Source organism: Mus pahari, chromosome 10, assembly GCF_900095145.1.
Source record: "Mus pahari chromosome 10, PAHARI_EIJ_v1.1, whole genome shotgun sequence".
In the NCBI taxonomy this organism is placed as follows: domain Eukaryota; kingdom Metazoa; phylum Chordata; class Mammalia; order Rodentia; family Muridae; genus Mus; species Mus pahari.
Window position 1 is genome coordinate 20,365,361 of NC_034599.1, and position 23,575 is coordinate 20,388,935.

General features: G+C 37.2%; 1 protein-coding gene across 1 annotated transcript in view; it reads right to left on the minus strand.

The window, feature by feature from the left end:
• The window catches only part of Herpud2 (HERPUD family member 2), a 41,817-nt gene that overhangs the window by 9,455 nt on the left and 8,787 nt on the right, over positions 1-23,575 (minus strand). The window contains exons 2-4 of the mRNA XM_021206283.2: positions 13,797-13,874; positions 12,203-12,316; positions 10,491-10,642 (exon numbers count right to left, since the gene is read on the minus strand). Of these exons, the coding sequence (XP_021061942.1) occupies positions 10,491-10,642; positions 12,203-12,316; positions 13,797-13,874 (344 nt within the window). The remainder of the gene's footprint in view (positions 1-10,490; positions 10,643-12,202; positions 12,317-13,796; positions 13,875-23,575) is intronic.

Genomic DNA, 23,575 nt, shown 5'->3' on the forward strand with positions numbered 1-23,575 from the left:
ATACATATATATATATATATATATATATATATATATATATATATATATATATATATATGGAAAGAACAGGAAGAAGCCGAATGAAGCAGGTATTGAAATGTGTCTGAATAGTAGACCCATAAAATCATTTCATACAACTGAGAAAAGCTACCTTATAAAGAAAATACAGCAAACTGTAATAGCACAAAGAAAAAACCTTTTATATCAACTTGATAACGTAACCCCCACATAGAACTATGGATTAAACTTAAAATTTTTTCTTAGACTTATTTATGTATATCAGTGTTTATGTATACAATGTTTATGTATGTGTACTATACATGTGCCTGGTACCTGCAGAGATACAAGAGGGCATCGGATCCCCTGGATGTAGAATTACAGATGACTGTAAGCCACTATATGGGTGCTAGGAACTGAATCCAGGTCCTCTGTAGGAGCAACAAATATTCTTAACCATTGAGACACCTCTCCAGCACCTAAAACTATATTCTATATTCTTAAAAAGACTTCCTCCACTGCCAGAGACCTTAAACATCCTCCTGGGCTCAGTTATTTGGAAGCAATTTACATAATAAGTGAACTTGACTTTCACTTTGGGAAGAGAAATAACTTTTTCTATATTTGCTTGCATTTTTTCCTTATTACCTTCTACAGAACTAAGTCTTCTGGTGTCTTGAGAGCTTTCTCTTGTTTTGTTTAGATGCTTGCCCTTTAAATCTACTTTCTGATCTGAGGTGAGACATTTTATTTTTGTTTTCTCTTTGTTTTGGCTGGGCATATCATGAATTTCTTCAGCACGTCTGTAGTTTCTTAATCAAGATCCCTATTACTGTAATCCAGATGACTAGAAGAGTTTTGTACCCTCTACTCTATCTTCTGACTCCGTACCTCTGTCCGTAGACAGCTACTATACTGCGTGTTGCCCACCCCCCATGTTCAGTGACCCACAGTTTAACCACAACAGTACAGATGTGCCTGGTACCTGCAGAGATACAAGAGGTACCTGAAGCAAATATAACCTGGTTCTACTTCTCCATCTTCCCAGATAGACGTTCCAGGCAGCACAAACCATCCTCACTACCCTGCCTTCAATTCTTGATGGATACTGTCTCCATAGCCATGAGCCAAAATAAATCAGTGCTCCTTTATGCTGCTTTAGCCAGGTTTCTACTGGAGTAACAAGAAAAGTGACTACAGAAAACTGATACCAAGAAGTACAGTCACTGTTCTGACTAACATCACCATGTAGGACAGGTCTGCAAAGGAATACGGACAAGTTTCTAGCTGCAGGTTAAGAAGCAACAGTTTGAGTTCACATCATCAAAATATTAATAGAAATACAGACAGGGAAGGTTGTGCTCATGTGGTTTCCGTGAGGACCAAGTGCTCTATCGTGCACTTTGTGATATACTAAGATCTCATAGGTGCAGCTTCCCTGTTATATATGACACTATCTCAAAGCAGATGTCTTGGTCCTCCAGCTCTTACAATCTTTCTGCCCCTTCTTGCACTGTATTTCTTGAGCCTTTGTTATAGAGGTGGATTTATAGAAATATCAGTTGGGGATGAGAACCTAAGACCAGCTGCCTATGCATAGTGACTAGCTATAGATGTTTCTAATGCTCTCCAGTTGGTGCAAAAAGCAGCTTCTTTGAGGAGGTAAGTGTGTATAAGTAGTTAGAATACAGTTAGAAAATATATTAGTTTAAGAAAGTAGGAGTAGTAGGCTCTCCTTTAGGGTCCATGCTTTCACCAGTCACAGGCTAGATCTGATGGACAAGGCATGAATTCCTTCCTATTGAGTGGGTCTTAAGTCCTATTAGACAGCTGATGGTTACCCCTAAGATATAAGTGCACTTTAGAGATAGCTTGCTATTCTGATCATTGTTATGGTTCATAGGCATTACAACTGTTTAGAACTACTGATTGCAATTTTCCTTTTGCAGTTTGCATTGCATAGCTGCTCTGATACTGTGGGAGCTAATCCTCAGGAAGAGACTTCCAGGTCAGATCCAGCTCGATTCCACAAAGTCCTGTGTCCAAGGTATGTGGTGTCTTCAACAGGAGCCTATTACTTTCAGATCTGGAAGCCAGGTAAGGACAATGATAATAGCCCATATTTTGGGGTGAGTCTCTAGGGTCCATCTTACCAATAATGAAGGGAGGTTTTCCATGTATCACACTGGGGTTGTTCTCAGTGTCTAGTTTTTGGGGTGGAGGACACTTCCAATCAAAATGGCATACCTCCTTTTATTTAAAAAGTAGAGGTATGCCCTTAATATCTTGAAATTAGCCATGGTAGGAGTATTCATATCACAGGAATATTAATACTTTACTACGCCAGTACTACTGAGAGGTCATGAGACTACTGCTTAGCCAAACAGTAATAACATGTAACATGCAACAAGGCTTTAAATGAGTTTAGGACTTAAGTCTATCCCCTTACATCCCAAGGAATCTGATATACCAACAAAAAACATGTGACAGACCTAAACTCAATCTACAGCCTGAATTCAGCAGATCTGTTCTAGGTGACAAAGACACCTGTGAGCAAGAAAATAAAATGTCTTGAACACTACTGAAAGTTTGAAATAATATGCAACAGAAACAAATAATACAATTTTCCTCCATAGAGAAGCAAATTAATATAACCAAGCAATGAAAAACCAGATAGACTAAATGTTGTGAATTTATATAGATCTGAAAATATTTTTTAAAAGTTTCTTCCAGTTTTAAATGTATACATAGAAAAATGCAGAAGTATAATTACAAAAACTTCAGTAAAGTTTATTGCTAAGTGGTTGACCACTGATGGGTTTTTGGTTCAATATAAACACACAAAGCTGTTACTAATTCAGAGAAACCGACCTGATAAAGGTGAGTGTCTAATAAACTAAGTCAGCAATTTTTGTAGTTAAATAAATATAAGAGCATGACAGATGAGTCTAAAACCAGTCTATCAGGAACTGTAAATAGGACTTTGCAAACCACTGCTTTCAAGAGAGCATGTGCTTCTGCATCCGTCTCAGGACTCCGCAAGAGCAAAGGGAGTTCCCAGAGTTTCCCAAGTCAAGTTCACCATGTATGGTGGGTGAGTTTATCAGGCGCCTGAGCGTCATCTAAAACCCTGACATTTCAGGGAGTAAGACAAGGAACCCAGCAACATTAGCAAGCACAGTAGAGATGGGGAACAGCTGCTATGTGGTGGATAACTGCAGACTAGTTAAGTACTGCTGTTAGAAAAGAGCTTTTATTTTGGTATTCAACTTTCCAAAGTCACTAAATCACTGCTCCAGCACATTTAAGGCAAGAGCTATGTTAAAGTTGGCCAAGAAGCAAGTGCCGCTTAATTGGTATAATTATGAGGGTATATGCAGAGAGAAGACCATAACTAATGGGAAAGAACTTGTACAGCAAACTTCAGGCCACACATCCCACAAAAAAGTACAGTGTTAACTCATAACTTCATTCATCATCAGTCACAAAAGTACTCTCTCCAAACAAAAAGTCTTATTTTTGAGTGTAGGCATCATTTATTTAAATGTGTTCCAGTACTAGGCACACTTGCTGAATATGTAGCACTCACCTAAAACAATGAATGAATTTGTACGTTATTGCTAATATATCACTATGTGCCTGTTACTGTTTCAAACACTCTACATACATTAATCTACATAAAAATCCTGTAAGATAGTGTCTGCCATCCCTCAGGTAAGGAGTGAGCTAAAGCACAGCAAAGACGAGACCTGTCCAAGCTAGTCAACAGCAGCTGGAAGTTAAACCTAGGCAGTGACTCCAAGCAGTCACTAGGGTACACTGACCTCTAGTTAAATATCAAATATCATTCATCTAGAAATAGAGTCCCTAAATGAATCCCAAATCTCTGTACAGTTGTTACTTACCATTTTAAGATTCACTGGGAAAATAAACACATTTCAGATTCTTCTAAAGTATTAACTGTCTTTTCGTTTCATGGCTACTAATTTCACAGCCCAGTTTGGGAAAGATATATATATATATATACATATACATACATACATACATACATATACGCACACACACACACACACACATTCTGAAGACCTACAATATAAACTTCTTGTTTGTTTGTATGGATGGCTACTTAGCTCACTGGTTGGTTGGCTGATTTGGAGACAGGGGCTTACGATGTAGCCCAGGCTGACCTTAAACTTGCAAACTTCCTGTTTTTGCCTCAATGTGCTGGGATTACAGGTGTGTGTCTTTATGCCAGACTCCCAGCTTTCTTTTATTACAATATATTCACTAAAAGCATAAATAAAAAAATCCTATCAATCAAAGATAACAGCTGTTAACAGTTGTTATTCGCTGGATATTGGCTCATACCTTTAATGCCAGCACTTGGGAGGCAGAAGGAAGCAGATCTCCCAGTTCAAGGCCAGGCTGGTCTACAGAGAAAGTTCCAGGACAGCCAGAGCTACACAGAGAGAGCCTGTCTTGAAAACTCAAAATTAAAAAAAAAGTTATTCATCCCTCTAGGTTCATTCATGACACTCTCACTCACTACTACCAAATGAAGTCAATAAAATCACTCAGTATACACTAAGAGAAATGGAATCGTTTCATCATAAAAAAAAGTCACTGTCATAACATAGAATATATTTTAAGCCCTTCTTTTACTATGGAAACTCTGAGAATATTGCCTTTTACAAATAACTATTGATTTATAACAATCATTTTTTAAAAATATTTGTGTGTCTCTGTGTTTGTATGTGTGTGTGTGTGTGTGTGTGTGTGTGTGTGTGTATACCATGTGTATGCCCACAGAGGCTAGTAGAGGGTGTCAATCCCCCTGCAGCTGGAGCTAAAGGTGGTCAAAAGCTCCTTAACACAAGTGATAAGCAGTGAAGCTGGGTCCTCTGTAAGAGCAAGTACTCTTAACTGGGGCATCTCTCCAGTCCTAGTAATCATTTTCTTAGGATAAAAGAAGTCTATAACCAGCTTCGACTAAGCACTTATTTTGACAGGAAGTAAAAAAAGACTTCATATTCAAGAAATATTAAGAAAAATAAATTTTGATAAAAGTTCTAAGCCATATGAATTGTTTCTGCTTTCCTGTTTACCAAACCTATCTTTGGTTACATCTCCCCCCCCCCCCCCCTTTTTCTCTCCCCCCCCCCCCCCCCCAATTACCACCTACTTTTTTATTTCCAGCTCCATCACCACTGTAGGACTTCGGTTTGATACACAATGTTATAAGGTAGAACAGTTACCACTGTTACATTCAAAAGCACACAATGAAAATAAAAGTACCCTGTAATATATTCTGCTTTCTTATACCACACAGGCTCAAATAGTATTCTCCAAGGTTCTCCTCTCTGAACTATCTGAAAGATGCGCTTTACCTGTGACTGTTGGCTGCATTTCCTATAGAACTGCCTAACTATGGAACTTGATGTAATGGCTACACATAAGGTTGCCACAGAGAGCTTCCTAGAAACCTGCTCTGTAGAGTCTGAATAGCATGAATGTTCAGCATAATTCTGAAAAACAGCATGGTTTTACACACCTCAGTTCCCAGTAAGTCTATCAGACTCACTCATTGGAAAATATAGAGAGTGATTATGGGATGGGGGCAGTCGTAATCTGGAGAGATTTTCAGCTGCTAAAAGCACTGTTTGCTCTTTCAGAGGACTCAGCTTTGATTAAAAGCACCCACATGGTAGCTCACAACTATTCCTAACTCCAGTTCCAGAGAATACAATGCCCTCTTCTGGCTTCTGCAGGTACAGGTTCACACATGAAACACAGACACACATGCTGGCAAAACACCCATACACAAATTATAAAATTAAATCTAAAAAAGAGGTTGCTGGGTTCAACAATAAAATGAATACCACCCACTGATACATCCTGATGACCTAAGTTACATCGTTAGAACCCAGTAATGGAAGAAGGAGAGAACTGACTTCATAAAGATGTACTATGACCTCCAATCCCAAACTACTACTACTACTACTACTACTACTACTACTACTGATGATGATGATGATGATGATAAGCAAATATATTATACTTTATATCTTAAATATAAAACATATTTATTTAAATATAAATTTATATTTATTAATTTATTTTTTAATCAAGATTTCTAAACCCTACATTCTTGAAAGTGCACTCTTCCTCAGCCAATCACTCTTCAGAAGACTAAATTAAGTAGTTCTAGTGTGAGAAAGAGTAAAACAGAAAAGGAGCAGTAAGATGGCATAGTGGTTAAGGATGCTTGCTGCCATGCCTGACAACCTGAGTTTGATCACCAGAACTCACAGGGCAGAAGAGTACTGATTCCTGCAAGTTGTCTTCTGACGACCATACACCTGCCATGACATGTGCTTGCTGAAACACATACATATTTTTACACACACACACACGTGCACGCTCACACATGCACGAAATAAAAACTAATTTTAAATAAAAATGAAAATATTGTATCCTAGATGCTTGCTATTCAAGCGGACCCAGCAGTAGAACATCAGTACCACATGAACCCTGTTAACACGATGCAGAGCCTCAGGTTCTATCAGACCTACTAAACCAAAACCCACAGAGTAATAAATTGTCCAGGTGATTGATTTGTAGGGGCATTAAAGATTGAAATGGATGCCCTGATAATTCAGATATATGATATACTTTCTAAAAAGCACTTTAACCCTACAGTTCTCAAACTTTAAAAGCAGGTACATATATAATAAGTTGCAGGCCCAGCTCCTGCCATGGTCAAGTAAGTGCTCCCCAGGCTTGGAGCACTCAGTCCTAAGTCCCCTCATCCTCCCAGTATATACCCAAAAGAGTAAATGAGAAGAGATCATCGAAATATGACTGACATCAATAAAGTAGAAACAATACATACATACATACATACAAACAAACAAACAAACAAAGAATCAATGAAATGAAGAACTGGCTGAAAAGATAAACAAGATTGACAAAACTTTAGCAAAATTAATCAAAAGAAAGAAGGGGAGACATTATTATAGATAACAATGAAACTCAGAAAATTATAAGGACTTATAATTGTAAAAGCTATAATCTAAAAGAAATGAACAAATTCCTATAGGCACACTAGACATTAACACATTAAAAGTAAGCCAAGATTAAATAAATAATTTAAATAGATCCATAATGAGCAACAAGACTATAAAGATAATAAGCCCTACCCTTACTGCCCCACATGTAGGCAAAAACAAAACAAAACTATGAAATGGTAGACTTACTGCAAAATTCTACCAGAACTTCCAAGAATTAGCTGACATCAATGCTGAATGAGGCATGGCCAAGTATAAGGGACAGAATGACATGGTTTTAACCCCTGGAACAGAACCGGCAGGACATGGGCCTCCATAAGTGTTGGTGGTTGCTGTGGGCATAAAGCTTTTTTATATAATAGTGTACATATTTTCATATTCCTCCTTGCTTCCAAGGTTAATGACTCCATGATAATCAGAGACAAGGTGTGTCTATGTCTCAGCAAAACACTGTGACCTTCGGGACAGGCCTTAAGGCTGTGGGAATAAACACTGAAAACATGAGTATAAAAACATAAGTTCTCAACTATGCAACATATGAGAATGCAATATGAATTATATGAGGAGCTTCACAGATCTAAAGGAACAAAAGCAGCTGTACTATGAGCCAGCCTATCAGAAGATACAAAGACAAACAGATAGAAAGGTAGGCAGATTCCTGAGTTAAAGGTTAGCCTCGAACAGGGAATTTAGATCCAGGACTGGGTGTGGTAGGAGTGGAAATTTCAGGGTTGAGTCCCACCCAGCTATCTTACTACTTGCGCATGTGCTTGCTGTCTCTAAGAATTAAGGGACTAGGTTCAAGGGAGGCTGAAGGGAATCAAAGGGAACCTGTAGTAATGACCAAATTGGTATGTAAAATAAAAAACTGGGTTTTTGATCTACAAGAGATGAGCTATCCAGAATATTTTTAGAAGAGTAAGAGAAAACTGTCTCAAGCAAAACACAGAGATCCATCTGGAAAGCCTGCTGGAGCAGAATGTAGGCCGTCAGATTGGACCCAACAATTGGACTTGGAGGTGTTCGTTTTACTGCGCCCAGATACTTCTCTCAGAACCCTCTCCAAGCCAAGGCTGGTCCTTGGCACATAAATACTACTCAAACCATTCTATCAAATAGAAAAGGGCCCCAAAAATGTTTTATGAAGATGGTATTAACCTGATATCAATGACAGATGAAGACACTATAAAAAATAATAAGAAAATTATAGACAAAACTCTGATGAACAGAGATGGAGTATTTCTCATTAAAATGCTGGCAAGCCAAATTGAAGCTCATATCAAAAAGTTCTTTTCTCAACATCTCTTGATGATAAAAGTCATGGAGAGTCTAGGATGAAGGAAGCATAGCTCAATATAATAAAGGATACACCACAAATCTACAATGAATATCATGCTAACGGGAGAAAAGTGTTCCAACTAAGATCAGCACAAAAGCAGGGAGTCTACTCTCTCATTCCTATCCTATTCAATATAGTACTTCAACTCTTAGCTACAGCAAAAGACAAAAGAATGAGATAAAAGAATAAAAATAGGAAAAGCACTATGGTAATCATGATAGGATCCTTTAACAGAAGAAACCCTAAAGGCTCCAATTAAAAACTTCTCAGAGCTTAGAGTAATGTAAACAAAGTGGCAGCATATAAAGCTAATACACAAAGGTCAACAGCCTCCCTATATCCCCATGAAAAAGATATCAGGAACTAATCCCACTCACATTAGTCATAAAAGGGGGTGGGGGGATGGATCTAAACAAGGTAAATAAAAACCTCTATAATGAAAATTCTTAATGGCACTGAAGAAGTAAATTGAGGAAAATAATACAATAGGGAAAGACATTTCGTGCACATGGACTCAAAGAACTAATATTGTGAAAATAACCATCCTAACAAAGCTTATCTATAGAATCAATAATCCCAATCAAAATTCCAACATTATTCTTCACAACCAGAAAAACAATCCAAAATGGGCCAGATGCTGTTTGGATTTTAATGCTAATTCTTCTCTTCTGGGAGGGGCTGCAGGCAAGGAATAAGTCATGTACTCAGGTAACTTCTTGTGAACCAATCCCCTAATGAATAAAGGAGCCAATCACTGGGCGAAGAGGAGGGACTTCCCAGTAGGATAGGGGAAGAATGGAGGAGGTGAGAGAGAGGGTCCTATTTGGACAGATAGTGAGGACAAGATGTAGCTACTAGTGTCTCCCAGGTTATGGAGAATCCACAAGGATTTGCCACCAGAGAAATTAGATTTTATATGGCTTACAAGATTAGGATTCTAGTTGTTGTGTCCAGAGATTGAGTTACCATTGTTTCTGGAAAAAAAAAAAGGAAAGGAAAGGAAAGGAAAGGAAAGGAAAGGAAAGGAAAGGAAAGGAAAGGAAAGGAAAGGAAAGGAAAGGAGAGGAGAGGAAAGGGAGGGGAGGNGGAGGGGAGAGGTGAAGAGAAGAGAAGAGAAGAGAAGAGAAGAGAAGAGAAGAGAAGAGAAGAGAAGAGAAGAGAAGAGAAGACCCTAACTAAGAAACCTAAATATTTATGTTTGTACCCATAGTCCTGGGCTGCTCTTAACTGTGGTCAGAAAGATTTGTTTTAGTCAATTCAGCCAATGGTGAGATGAACATTTAGTCAAAGTGCTGAGAATAAAGTGTGACAGCTTGCTTTGATTGGGACACCTATATTAACATCACACCACCACCAAGGCTAGAGGGGACATCTGGAAAGAAGAGGTAAAAGGAATGTGAGCATGTGAGCACTTGGGTGAGGTTTGAGACTGCTGTAAAACAGTCTTCTGGACATGACACATTTTTAATAATAATCATGATCTCACCACAGCTGTGTTACTTGCACAAGACCAAAACTTACACAAGAGCAACCCAACCATAAGACCCAGGCAAAACCCCATAGGAGCTCCTGACAATGAAAAGCCATTCTTTATTGAAGGTATGGACATTGCTATATTTCCCCTGCTATAGTGGGTGCCTCACACCCATGCATATATGGGAAGCACTAACTGGACTTAGTGAATTTTTCAAAAAGCAAAACAAAGAAATACATGAAGTTGGGGAAGAGGGCATGTTGGTGAACATGGGGATGAGTTATGGGGGAAATATTTCACTGTATAATATACGAAATTTTGAAAAAAATATAATAACTTGTCTACTCATTCAGTCAACTATATACTGTTGTTATATAATACACTTAGTTAGCATTTACTATTCTTTGCTACTTTCTGTTTTGTTGCTTTTTTTTAGCTTCTCACTTTTAGAAGTTACATCTATTTATAAATAAAGCATGTGAAAATACTTGAAAAATAAATAAATTTCAAATGTACTTTAATAATCAAAAAAATACTATCATGAAAAAAATCAAAAGTTAATGTTATAAGTAATTTTTTTTTTAACAGGACCCTAATTATAATTTTCACTTACCCTTGGATTACATATGGAAACTGATGACTCTGGGCTGGGTCAGTTTGTGCTTGTGAAAGGGTACGCTGTCTCAATCCTTCTGAAGAACCAGTAACTAATGACAAACTCTCTTGACTGGGTGATGGAGTTGTTGAATCCGAATGATCTGAATTCTATAAACACGGAAACAAACAAACAAATGAACAAAAAAGTAATTATATCTTGCTAAACATGTATTTATAAAATCCATCTGTAAAATAACTCAATTTTAGAAACTGATTTGAATATCATACCCAACAAAACATACTTTAATTTTAATAAGACTAAAAAGGTCAGAAAGCCAAGATTGTAATAGTATTGCATTTATCAGAAAACAGAATAACAATCTACAAAAAAATTACATACAAAACTATGCAGATCAAACTACAGCACACAAAGCTCCTTTCACAATGGCTAACATGTAAGAAGTGTTACTAATGCCCCCAATTTCTAGTCATTTGAACTGTTACTATATGCCAGACATCCTTGAACATACATTGGTAACACTGTCTAGCAGAATGAAGAAGATGAGGTAAAGCAGGGATCTAAACACCCTGTTCTATCTGACACTAACAAGGTACATAACATTAACAAACAAACCTTTTAAGGGCTCTATCTCCCCGCCTTAGAAAAAAACAAGACTGCCCTAGATCTTAAGACTGTCTTCAACTTCTGTCACTCTATAAATGCCACAAACAATTTTGTTTTTATAAGCCAACAAGATACCAGTCAGTATTTTAGTGCTCAGGCAATGATCAAATGATTCAGTAAGCACAACTTTGAAAAGTTCAATGAGTAACTGTTGGGAAATTTGGTTTTCAAGCAATTTATACATTTAAAACATGATCACATTTTGTGTAAATTATAGTACTCTCATCTTGAAAAGTTAGATACAGTGTTATTTTTAAGTCCTTCTAAGCTTGTTAAAATTATAACTGCCTCCTGATAGGCAGAGTGTCTTTTAGAATTTCTATCCTCCTATTTTCTGACCAGTGAAAAATCTGAAGCACACAGGTCTCTTGCCAAATAAAACATTTTTTAAAGAAGTTACTTAATGAAAAACAGATGCCTAATACTTTTTTAAGGAGTCTGATTCTTTAGGGCATAACTAAGGCTTTTTTAAAAAAAAAAAAAAATTAAATTAAATCAAACATTAAGGTATGTTATCCATTAGCATGATTAATAGAGAAGCCTACCTATATTTCAACACAGTCAAATTTCTCTAAAACTAATTACTTCTGAACTTATTAGGCAATTGTTCTATGATTGTATTTATTATTTTCAGATCTCTTTGAAATTTTGAACCATAAAATTTAGGGGAAATTAAACTTTACTATGGTAATTTTTATATTTTCATAATACTGAAAAAATATATATGCTTATGATGTAAAATATGGCCAAGAAACCATGTACTCAATCAACAAAAATTGGAACACATTTGTGTCAAAAACTACATAAAAATATCCATGCTAGTCCAGAACTTGCCCTTCTCATGCCAAGGATTCTGGTTTTTTATTCAGTTTAGTTTGTTTTACTTGTGTATTTGTCCTTTGTTGTGGTAAGGACTGAACACACAGCCTCACTTATGTTAGGCAAGTGCTGTACTGTGGAACTATACCCCAGCCCTCTACTTAGTTTTCAGAGCACAAAGGAATCAGGAAAGTTCAATGTTTACTCCCCTCAAGATCACTCACAGAATTGGTGCTGGATGCCAGTGCTTCGTGACTTCCTCTATCGGAGCTGGATCTTGGAGAACTGGGAGGACTCCGAGAAGCACAGACTAGATGAACCATATGATACTCATCTTGCTAAAATTAAAGAAGATCATATTTAAAGGAAAATGTACAGTTTAAAAGTCACTAGCTAAGCTGAACTACTTAAGACTTAAATTCCTTTCCTTTCCTTTCTAGCCATTTTGTTAGCAATAAATTGTTCAGTGTTTGGAGATAAGTCTGCCATTTTAATACTTCAGGGCCTTCTGAATTCAATATTTTCTCTCCATGCTTGAAGAGTTGTTTAAATATCCAATAATTTCTATGTTAACAGTACAATAAATGCATCTATATTTCAAAATGCAGACCCCATAACAGTTTTTTAAACAGGAAAACATAACAACTTTAGAGATAGCTCACTGGTAGAGCTCTTCCTAGCTTATACAAAAATCCTGAGGATAATCCCAAGATCACAAAATCAAAACAAAAAGTAAAAACAATAAATAGGTGAGCATGCCTTAGAACTAGTCTATATGATACCATAATGGTGGAAATAAATTTGTCAAAATCCATACGGCATGCATCATCTAGAGTAGTAACTTTGAGTATGTATAAATTTGAGCCATAGTATCCACTGATCACAACAGATAGACCACTAAAGCTGGGTGTGACAGCTGGGCAAGGCTCCACAATGAGGGGAAGTGGATTAGAAATCTTTGTGCTATAAACACACTAACATATTTCTTAAGCAGAAGAAATATATTGACATTATATTTTAAGCTTCCCATGCTATAGAGATGCCTCAGCTATTAAGGGCTAGGCTCACAACCAAAATATATTATGTTTCCTGCAAGTGATTATGAACAGAGGAATACATGCATTATGAGTTACATTAAAAAGCCAAGCACAAAACACAAAACTATTCAATTTCACTGTAGTCACAAACAAAAAGTAGCATACCTAGAGTAAGAAGTTCTAAAAGCAAACTTCACAAGGGACAATGAGCTAAAAAGTGCCATTAAATAACCAGGATCCAAGTTGATTGTCAAAACCCACACTGAAACGTACTCAGCTCCACCTGAGCATCAGCACTTGCATTCTGGCAGCAGATATACCACTGAGTTGTCTTACATTCTGGCAGCAGATATGCCACTGAGTTGTCTTACATTCTGGCAGCAGATATGTCACTGAGGTGTCATCCTATTTACTTTCCTGAAATTAAACTCCTAACTTAATTTTCATTAAAATGTCACACAGCCTGACTGAAAACAGGTTTAAAGAGATGTTCTCAATCTTCCACTGCTGTGAATACTCCACTCCTGCAGTCCTGACAAGTCAATGTTTTCTACTAAAAGATAAAACGTATCTGAACACACATATGTCACTCCATACAGACTTAGCTCAGACGGGCATACAAAACTGTTACCCAAACAACCTCTATATTCTGCTGTTTTATTGCTTTCTTACTTATCTTTATCTGTTCTGCTACCCACAGGGGTTGATGAACTACATTGGTTAGACAAAAGTTTGAGAGATAGCTTCTCTTGCTCTGCTAAGGTAGAAGGAGAGAGCTTACTTTTCTGAGGATGTCTTTCAGCTGCAGATGGTCAGGAAGCAGTCTACCAGAATACACCAACCTCTGGTCCTTTGTCAACTAGAAATGGGATAGGAGAAAGAAGTAAGCTTTTTAATGACATAATTTTAAGGTCAGGGATAACATGACAAGATATGGATAAAACTAAACTCTCCTTGGGAACAGACAATCAGAAAACATATATGTTAAGATTTTTTTAGCCCAGGTTCTGCTGAAGGCACTTAAAGCAGAGGTAAATGATAGCATATCCATAACCAAACAACATGTAGATCGCCACCATAAAACTTGACAAAAAGGAAAACTAAAAGTCTGTTTAATCAGCTGTAATGCAGTGCTTTTAACTAAAGCCTACAAGTTCATGTACATGGAAAAACGAAGGACTTTCTACCACTAGTCAATAGAAGATACATTTTTAAGATCACCAGTTATTTTAAATTGTTTTTGTCAGTACTTTTAAATATAAAATATATACAGATTTAATTTCTTCCTTCCAAATATAATACTGAAGAACTGATTGGTCTTAATTTGGAAGTCATTTGTATTTAACTGTCCCTGCCACTCACAATATCTACACACACTCAAAACAGCAAAACTAACCCAAAAGAAAATTCAACCCAGTCCATGGAGATTCACTTCTACATGTAATACCTAATAGCAATGTTCTGGTTGGCTCTGTAACGCTTCGTACTTCATGATACACCTGCTAAAGTTCACACTGTTAACACTATTTAAAATTAGTGTGTTTCTTACTCCCTATACGGCCTATTTGCAAACATTCCTTGAATTCTATGAAAATAATTTATTAGCCATATCAAATGTTAAATCCAAAATCCAATCCAAGTTATAACTATAATTTTAAACAAACTGTATTTTCAGCATGGCTATGGCAAGAGTCATATATCTAAAAGTCATAATAGATATTGTCATGCTGAGTGAGATGTATAGTTCAGGTATTCTTAGACACGAAAGATACTAGAAAAATGCAGTTATCCTTTCATGATGCCTAACTGACAGACATGATTTTAGTGTGCTATATCTAAAATGCAACATACCAATTCTTGTATTAAACAAATACAAATTTTTTTATGCCAAATCTTGAAATCTCTACCCAGTACATAAAAATGCTCTGTGACATTAGAAAAATATATTTGGTCTTCATCTCATTTCCTGCCATTTAACCTCTCTCTATAATATCCTTTCTCTAGAACAGTGGTTCTCAACCTTCTTAATGCTTCAGTCTTTTAATATACTTCCTTATGTTATAGTGACCCCTAACCATAAAAACTTATTTTCATGGCTACTTCATAATTGTAATTTTGCTGTTATGAATCATAATGTAAGTATCTGATATGCAAGATATGATAGCAAACCCAATGAAAAAGGGCCGTTCAACTCCAAAAGGGTCACAACCCACAGGATTGTAGACTGAGGAGAACCACTCCTCTAGATTTTATTTGCTAATGAGATAACTAGTATCTAGAGAGCAATAGTTTGGGGATAAGGCTTGGTTTCCAGGGGAACCATCCCTGTGATTAGAGTTGTCACTTCCTGTCTCAATCTCCAGAAAGAGGGTCCAATTTGAGTTAACAAATGGTCAGATTTGATCAACTATACTTATTTCCATAAAAGACCAAAAGGATCGAGTCCCAAGAGTTTCTGGATAGCTAACAGGGAAACGAGAAGAAATGTCACATACTTCTCCATATGCAGCCTGCCCGGCTAGCTACCCAGCTTGATCCTTTATCCCCCAATGGCAAGTAGGTATGAGAGTTTAAGGCCCATCTAAGAATATTTTGAGCAGCATAAATTGCTCTTGAAGGGCTAAAAAATAAAGGGATACAAAGTTGGGTGGATAAAGAAGAGGGGAGTAAGCCAGGCGTGGTGGCTCACGCCTTTAATCCCAGCACTTGGGAGGCAGGGGCAGGTGAATTTCTGAGTTTGAGGCCAGCCTGATCTACAGAGTGAGTCCCAGGATAGCCAGGGCTACACAGAAAAACCCTGCCTCGAAAAACCAAAAAAGAAAAGAGGGGAATGGATCTGGTAAGACATGGCAGTTAAATATTATCAAAACACATATGAGACTTGAAAAACTAATAAAATTAATTTCTTTTTTAAAAAAGTAAGGGTACACAGAAATTCATCATGGTCCCTTCCCCCATATTTCACCCTACGCAGCTCTGCCCACTGGCTCTCCAGCTAAATCTTTGTCCTTTATAGTAACTGTTTAAGAAACCCCATCTGAAGGAATGAGAAGGGACAGACCTGTGGTACTTAGACACGGGATCTGACAGTTCATCTTCAGAAATAAAATGAATTCGATGACATACAGCTGGTGTCTTCAGATAAGTTTTCATACATTGCAGTGACTAGAAGTCACAAAGTATTTTGAATTGAATGCTCTGATACTAAGAGAAAGCAAGTTTCTTATTCTATAGCCTGCAGGCCGTGAATGGTAAATTATATATGCACAAGTTCATGCTAAGTAAGCTAAGCAGTGAGTCAATATTGGCCAGAAGAACACTGGAGAAGTTCATTTTGTAAGTATTACAGCATTGTAAACCATCATTTTTCCACCAAACATTTATTTAATTAGTAGATATTTGTGTGTTATACTATCATTTGACCTAAAGAACAGTCCTTGTGCAAGATTTTTTTTATTTACTTCAATATAAAATTCTCTTGCACAAAGTGGATGGAATGAAATGAACCACTACCACATTAAAAAAAGAAAAGAGGACTCTCGAGTGTTCATCATCAACAACTGACATACTACAGTTCTTAATCTATCCCTTTCTTCTTGGCCCCTCAAAACCTCACCTCTAGTAGAGTACATTAGAGCAAATACATGTCTTTTGTCACTTGATTTGGTACAATCTCTAGGGAGTTTTGTTTTTTAATAACTACAAGATTGCCACATCCAATCATGCAGCTCAATATTTCTCACTACCCTAAAATTTCTTTGAGATGGTTTGACTCAAAACTCAAACAAGAGTCATGTACAATTGAGTTATATCTCTTTAACTTTTTTTTTTTTTTTTGAGACAAGGTCTTATGTAGCCTAGGTAGGTCCAAAGCTTTCTACATGGTGACAGATGACCTTGTCAACTCATCCTCGTGTGCCCTATATATAGCTGCAAATTAGCTTGAATTTCTGGTCCCCTTTTCTGCACTTGCCACATAAGCATTGGGATTATGAATGTGTGGCACTATGTCAGGAATGCTAAACAAACATTTTACTGCCTGATCTATATATATCCCCCAAACATTTCCACTTTCTTTTCATTTGTCCTGTGTATTTTTCAAATATTTATTTATTTTATGCATATGAATACACTGTAGCTGTCTTCAGACATACCAAAAGAGGACATCAGATCCCATTACAGATGATTGTGAGCCACCATGTAGTTGCTGGGAATTGAACTCAGGGCCTCTGGAAGAATAGTCAGTGCTCTTACCCTCTGAGCCATCTCTCCAGCCCCATGCTCCGTGTATCTTTAAAAGAAGTCATCTCATCTGTCTTACAACCACATTCTGTCCTGTATGAGCCAAATGTATCCCCTGGTATTCTACACTGTAGTAGTTAGTGTGGGAAGGTTAACTGGACTTAGATTAAGGTCTTTGACAGAGTAGTTAGTAATAGTGTTATGTACTTCCTGCACATCATTGATACTGGCACATAGATTAGGATGGTGAGTGATACTGAGCCTGATCAGTGGTTCTGATGTTGCCAGATTGATCTGTCCCTTAAAAACTTCCTATCTACCTTACTAGTCACCTACATAGTTGCTCAGATCCATTCTTTTATTAGGAGTAGCAAACTCATTTGCTTAACTCCATAATACTTTCTGTTTTTAGTATGACTGTTCCAGAACTTTATCTCATTAACTATGTGATTATTCAGTCTCTATAAAGAAAATATCCACAATGCACAACTACTTCCTTTGTCAGTTTTCGGGATGACTGCCCCAAGCAATCTCCAGAACGACCAGTGAAGTGCTGATTTTTTCCCCTTTGGTGTCATTATGAGTTTGCAGAATTTTATGTTTTGGGATACTCTCCCCCCCCCCCCCAATTAACCTGAGACTGAGCCATCTTTGACCACTAGGAACCCCTTTAAGTTTACTCCAGTGTCATTTGACATGATCTGTACCTGCTCTAACAGTTTCCTTACTTGCAGATACAACATGCCCTTAGGTTCAGCGTCTACATTTTCCAATGAGGCCTAGGATGGCACTGATCAGGAACCTGATTCTTTTTCATTCAAATTGTACCTAAAGCCAAAGTCTGAGGCTTCAGAGTCGTCACTTTTGTCTTTGGTGAGCAAAGCTACAAAATAAGTTACTTTTTAGGGGGAAATAAACCCTCCATTCAGACTGTATTTTCTATTTCACATTTTCGCTTATCTGTCTCTTCCCTCACCTTTAAAACTATACTTGTTAATGGCATTAATATGCTATTTGAAAATTGTTATTCTATTTATAATCTCAAAATAATAATCACAAGACTTCTACTAACGATTTGAATGAAGTCTAAGATTTCTGATAGTTTTTCCCCCGTCCCTATCTTTAAGATAAATACCAGTAGGATCAGTCAAAATACTGAGCTCCATCTGGGAGCTACAATACCACCTGCCAGGTAAACTATGCCACTGGTACAACAGTGGCATGACTGCTGTAGGGTCTGATTGGATGTGGAGCATACACCACAGTAATACTTCATGCCTGCTGCTGAGAACCAGGTGATAGACCCCCCCACCCCCAAGGCTAAGAAGGTCAGAGTCCCTAGGAGGGAATCCGCTACTGCTGTTTTCCTAAATGTATATGATGTTGAACTGCCTTTTAAATATTTATGTTTAAGCCAAATTAGTGCTGTTCTCAACCTTGTCAGAGAAGCTTCTGTTTGCAGTGGGAAGCAGTTAATTTAGACTCATAGCTGGTCAAAGGGCTGAGAACATAAGAATGATGAGAGTTCAGTCTGAAACAGGACATCTGTATTGCCTCCCTCTAACAAGACTCAGGAAAGCATTGTAGATGAGGGGATGCACGGCATGCAAAAGCTAGAGAAAGGAAAGAATCCTGACATGACATGGTTAGGCAACCACAAATCTACAGCAGCGGAGGCTACCTGAACAAGACTGGGCTCAGGGAAGGATTCATTAGCCCATTCCTCCCTGAGGGGCTATGGGCAGTTAATGGTTGCTGGAAAGGGAACAGCATATTAGTCAGTGGTATAAGTATTTGTAAGTGCCCCTTGTTCAAGTAAATAAAATTCCAGTCCCCTTATAATTGTGTATACCTTCTCATTATATGAATATACATACATAGTTCTCTTTTCCTTCTTACATAAAAGGCAGAAAACCAACTGTGCTTATTTTCTGATGTCTTTCTTCCTCAGTATATCCTGAAGATAACAACACCTTAGGCGTACACAAATAGCTTCAAAATTCTTTTTGACAAATCTGTAATATTCTATTGTACCTAAGTGCCAATAAATTTATGTATATTTATTCAAATGTTTCCAGGCTTCTGATATACAGGGACCTTCTCCCACATTAGTCTATTTATCTCTGCATTCCTTGCAAAGGACCCTACCAAAAGATCACTAGGAATGCCAGTGAACACTGTAATGTAACAAAAACAATCTTGGTAGAATAATGGCTATCAAAAACAAACAAACAAACAAACCTAAAACACTACAAACCAAACCTAACTGGAAGAGACACAAGAAAAAAGAAAAGCAATATAAAACTAACAGGCACTTTAGAGAAAGGAGATGGATTTCCAAGAGAAAACAGATTCGAGACAAGGTTAGTGCCTGAATTTTTTTCTTTTGGCTCAAAAATGTTTCTTTTCTTTTCTTTTCTTTTCTTTTTTTTATAAGAAAGAAATAACATTTATATGCCAAAATGAAGAGTCTAATAGAAAGAAAAAATTGCAGAACAGAAAATATAGAATACCAAGAGCAACATTGTTGATTTGCTACTAGCAACTGGGGAATGGGGTCTTGTATGTAGGGGCTGAACTCACAGAATATAGTGCAGGTATATATATTATATGAGTTAGGAAATGTGTACAAGATCCTATACCCACCATCCTGAGCCTCAAATTTCTAATCTACGAAAGGAGGATAAAATTTACTGCATAGACTGGAGTCCAAGAACAGAAGATATATTGACCTCTTAAAGCAAAGCACAACATTCAGGGATCCACAGATGTCCATTTCTGGTATCTGTATCACATGGTTTCACAACACCCAACAGGATTCTGTGAAACTGCTGGGAAGTTATGTCTAGCATTAAAGCAAATGTTCAGGATGTTCAGGAACACGTCTGACACAAAAACAAACTTGGCTAAAGCTACAACTGGCTGAACAAGAACGTCTTGACCCATACTAAAGCAACTTCTCCGTCTGTTTCAAATGGTGTTTCTAACAACAACACAAGTCTTTAACCTCCTCTGACTTTTTGCCAACATTGTACAATGTCCAAAGCTTAAGTCATTTAACCTTGGATTTTTAGTGGAAAACACCATGTTTACCAACTGCTTTTAAGTAATTCTAAATAGAGTATCTACATTTTTATTAAAATTGTAAGAGTAGTGGAGTTAATCAGAAACTATTGCTTCTGAGAAATAAAAATGTTAGAAAATGCAGAATTAAGGATCACTGACACATACACACAGATACACACACACATACACACACACACACACACACACATCCAGTATAATCCACTAATCTATTCAATGTTAGTAATACGTATTATGTACATTAGAAAATCAATTTTATAATTTAGACTAAGATTTTCCCAGAGGCAGTAGTTTCAGACACTTCAGTCTTCAGAAGCACATGCATAAAAAACTTACAGTATAAGTTACAACATATTTAGCAGTATTACTCATTTTAAAACGCAAGTCCTAGGACTATGGCAATGGTTCAGTCAGTAAAGTGAATTCACAAATGAAGACCTGAGTTTGGATACCTAGCACCCACAAAAATCCAGGCACAGCAACAAACACCTGCAATCCCAATGCTTTACTATTGCTATCATAAAACGGTATCCAAAAATCCTGAAGCGATAAGGGTTTAATTTATCTTACAACTGCAAGTCATACTCCATCACTGAGAAAGTCAGGGCAGGAACCTGGAGTCAGGAAGTGGAGAAGAGAGTACAGGTGAATGCTGCTAAGCTTGTTTTCCATGGCTCAGCTTCTCTTTATACAACCCACAAGCACCTGCTCAGAAGTGGCACTGCCCACAGCTGCCTGAGCCATCCCACACTGATCTTTAAGAAAATGTCCAGACTTACCTACTACAGACCAAATGTCTCTGATGGAGACATTTTCTCAATTGAAGTTACTTCTACCCATATGAACTTAGCTTGTGTCAAGATAACAACAAAACAAACACAAACAAAACACAAAAACAAAAATCCTAACCAGAACACAGCTTTTGCACAGGACCCAAGTTCTGTTCCCAGAATCCACTTGGGTGTCTCATAATTGCCTAGAACTCTAGCTATACAAACACCCAAAAATTAAAAAATTAATAACCAAAGTACTAAAATTTCACGATAACTATAGTTACCATCCAGACTATTAATAGTGACATCTATATCAAAGATAAAATTTCAAAATCAAGTATTTTTAAGAATTCCTAGCTCCCAAACTATGGGTCTCTTATGTGTAAGTATGCATTATTATTAAATTTAAGAACTAACCAGTCATAATGATGCACACCATTAGTCCCAACGTTCGGGAGGCAGAAACAAACAGAACTCTAAGTTCAAACCCAGCCTGGACAACAGAGCAAGTTCCAGGACCAAGGCTATACAGAGAAATCCTGTGTCAAAAATAAACAAACAAATAAATGATCTAGTGCATATCCCATTTAGCCTTTAAAAAAAAAAATGTCATCTAATGACTAATAGCCCAAAGAGAATGCCTTTCCCCAAAAATTCTTCTTAAAGCTTATCTACTGAACAGAAAGAAGGGACAGTGACTAACTAACCTTTTAACAGACCGAGGTTAAGACTTGGAAGCACCCAACAAAAGGTTCTGATATTTACAAGATGACATCACAGCCTTCCCCATTTATATCACTGCAAGCAAGATTGAAAGGTCTGTTCTCATTTCAATAGTATCACTGGTCTTTGACCCTATGGCCTTTTGCTCAATTGTCTATCCAATACAAAAGGCCATGTTCTTCTCCTTCCATCCAGGTGCTGTTTCTTTCAGACTGAAACCCATATATTCAACTGCTAGGATATGTGACGTGGTCTATGTTTAAACAGGCAACTCATGGGCAAAACACCAACAACGAACACCAAATGTCAGGTCCCCCTTTTTTCCTTTTTCTTCTTCCCTATGCTTAGCCCAGCTACCACTGGTTCTTAAAGTGAAATACCTGGGCACAGCCAATCCCTCTTTGATCTTGCATCCTGTATGTAACTGGCATCGGATCTGTTAAGAATGTCTGCTCAGATCTACCCTTTACCTATTTCTACTGGTCAATGCCCTACTACAAATCATTCTCTCTTGGCTATACTTTTACAACAGCCTCTCAGCTCATTTTCTTGCTTCCATTCTAAAATCACAAGCTACAGTGCTATTTTAAAAACACCAATCAATCCTGACCCATTCTAAAATACGTGGGATCTAATTCTAATTCAGAAAAAGAATTTATTATTATTACTATTATGTTGAGTTGAGGGTGGGAGTGGGGCGGACAAGTGCTTTACCTAGAGCTATTTTACAGCCTATGAATTCTGATTCCTTAATTGTGGCTAGTCCTGACTTCTTGTTTCTCTCCATCCTCCTCTAGCCTTTCCTGTTCCACTCTCTAGTCAAGCTAGTATTCACTTTAATTCCCAAGTTCTTTCCCAACTTGGACACTCGAAGCCTAATTTTATACCCTGACTTTAAATGGCCTCAGCCAGGCCTTCCTGACTTACCAGCTTAGCAGTTTCTCCTTTCCCTCATCCTGTGTCTTTCTATCCTGAAACAAATCACAATCGCCAAATTTATTTACATGTTTATGTCCCTAAAGAATGTTAAGAATGAAAGGGTTCATTATCCCTTTCGTTCATTTGTGCTCCTATAGCCTAGCACTGTGCCCAAGTAGGCACTAAATGCAATGTTAAATGAAATACTGAAAGTTCAAAAACAGTTTGCACATCTTTGGGGGGAAATTTTCATTTTATCATTATTTTACAAGTAATTAAGGAATAAAATGAAATAGTCTATTAATCACACTAGCTACTTTCAAACACTAGAACAAAATTTACTTGACTAATTTCTACAAATGATGCACTAATATGAGCAGATTATGAAAGAACAATTGTGTGTGTTTTAGCATTTCCACCTAAATAGTGGTTCACATCAAGAAAACATTTTCAGAGAAGCAGAACACAAAATCGTAACAAAATCACAAGGAAAACCTTCTATAATATGTGGAATAAAAGCAAATGCAGACACGGGTATAGGGTGATTAGAACTCACACACTGCTGATGGTGTAATATGGTGTCGCTACTATTGAAAACTTTTGCAATTGCTTAGAAGTGAGAACTAGCCACCCTAAGACACAGTACATACATCCAATTACATCCCTAGGTATATACCACACAGTGCATACATCCAATTACATCCCTAGGTATATACCACACAGTGCATACATCCAATTACATCCCTAGGTATATACCACACAGTACATACATCCAATTACATCCCTAGGTATATACCACACAGTACATACATCCAATTAC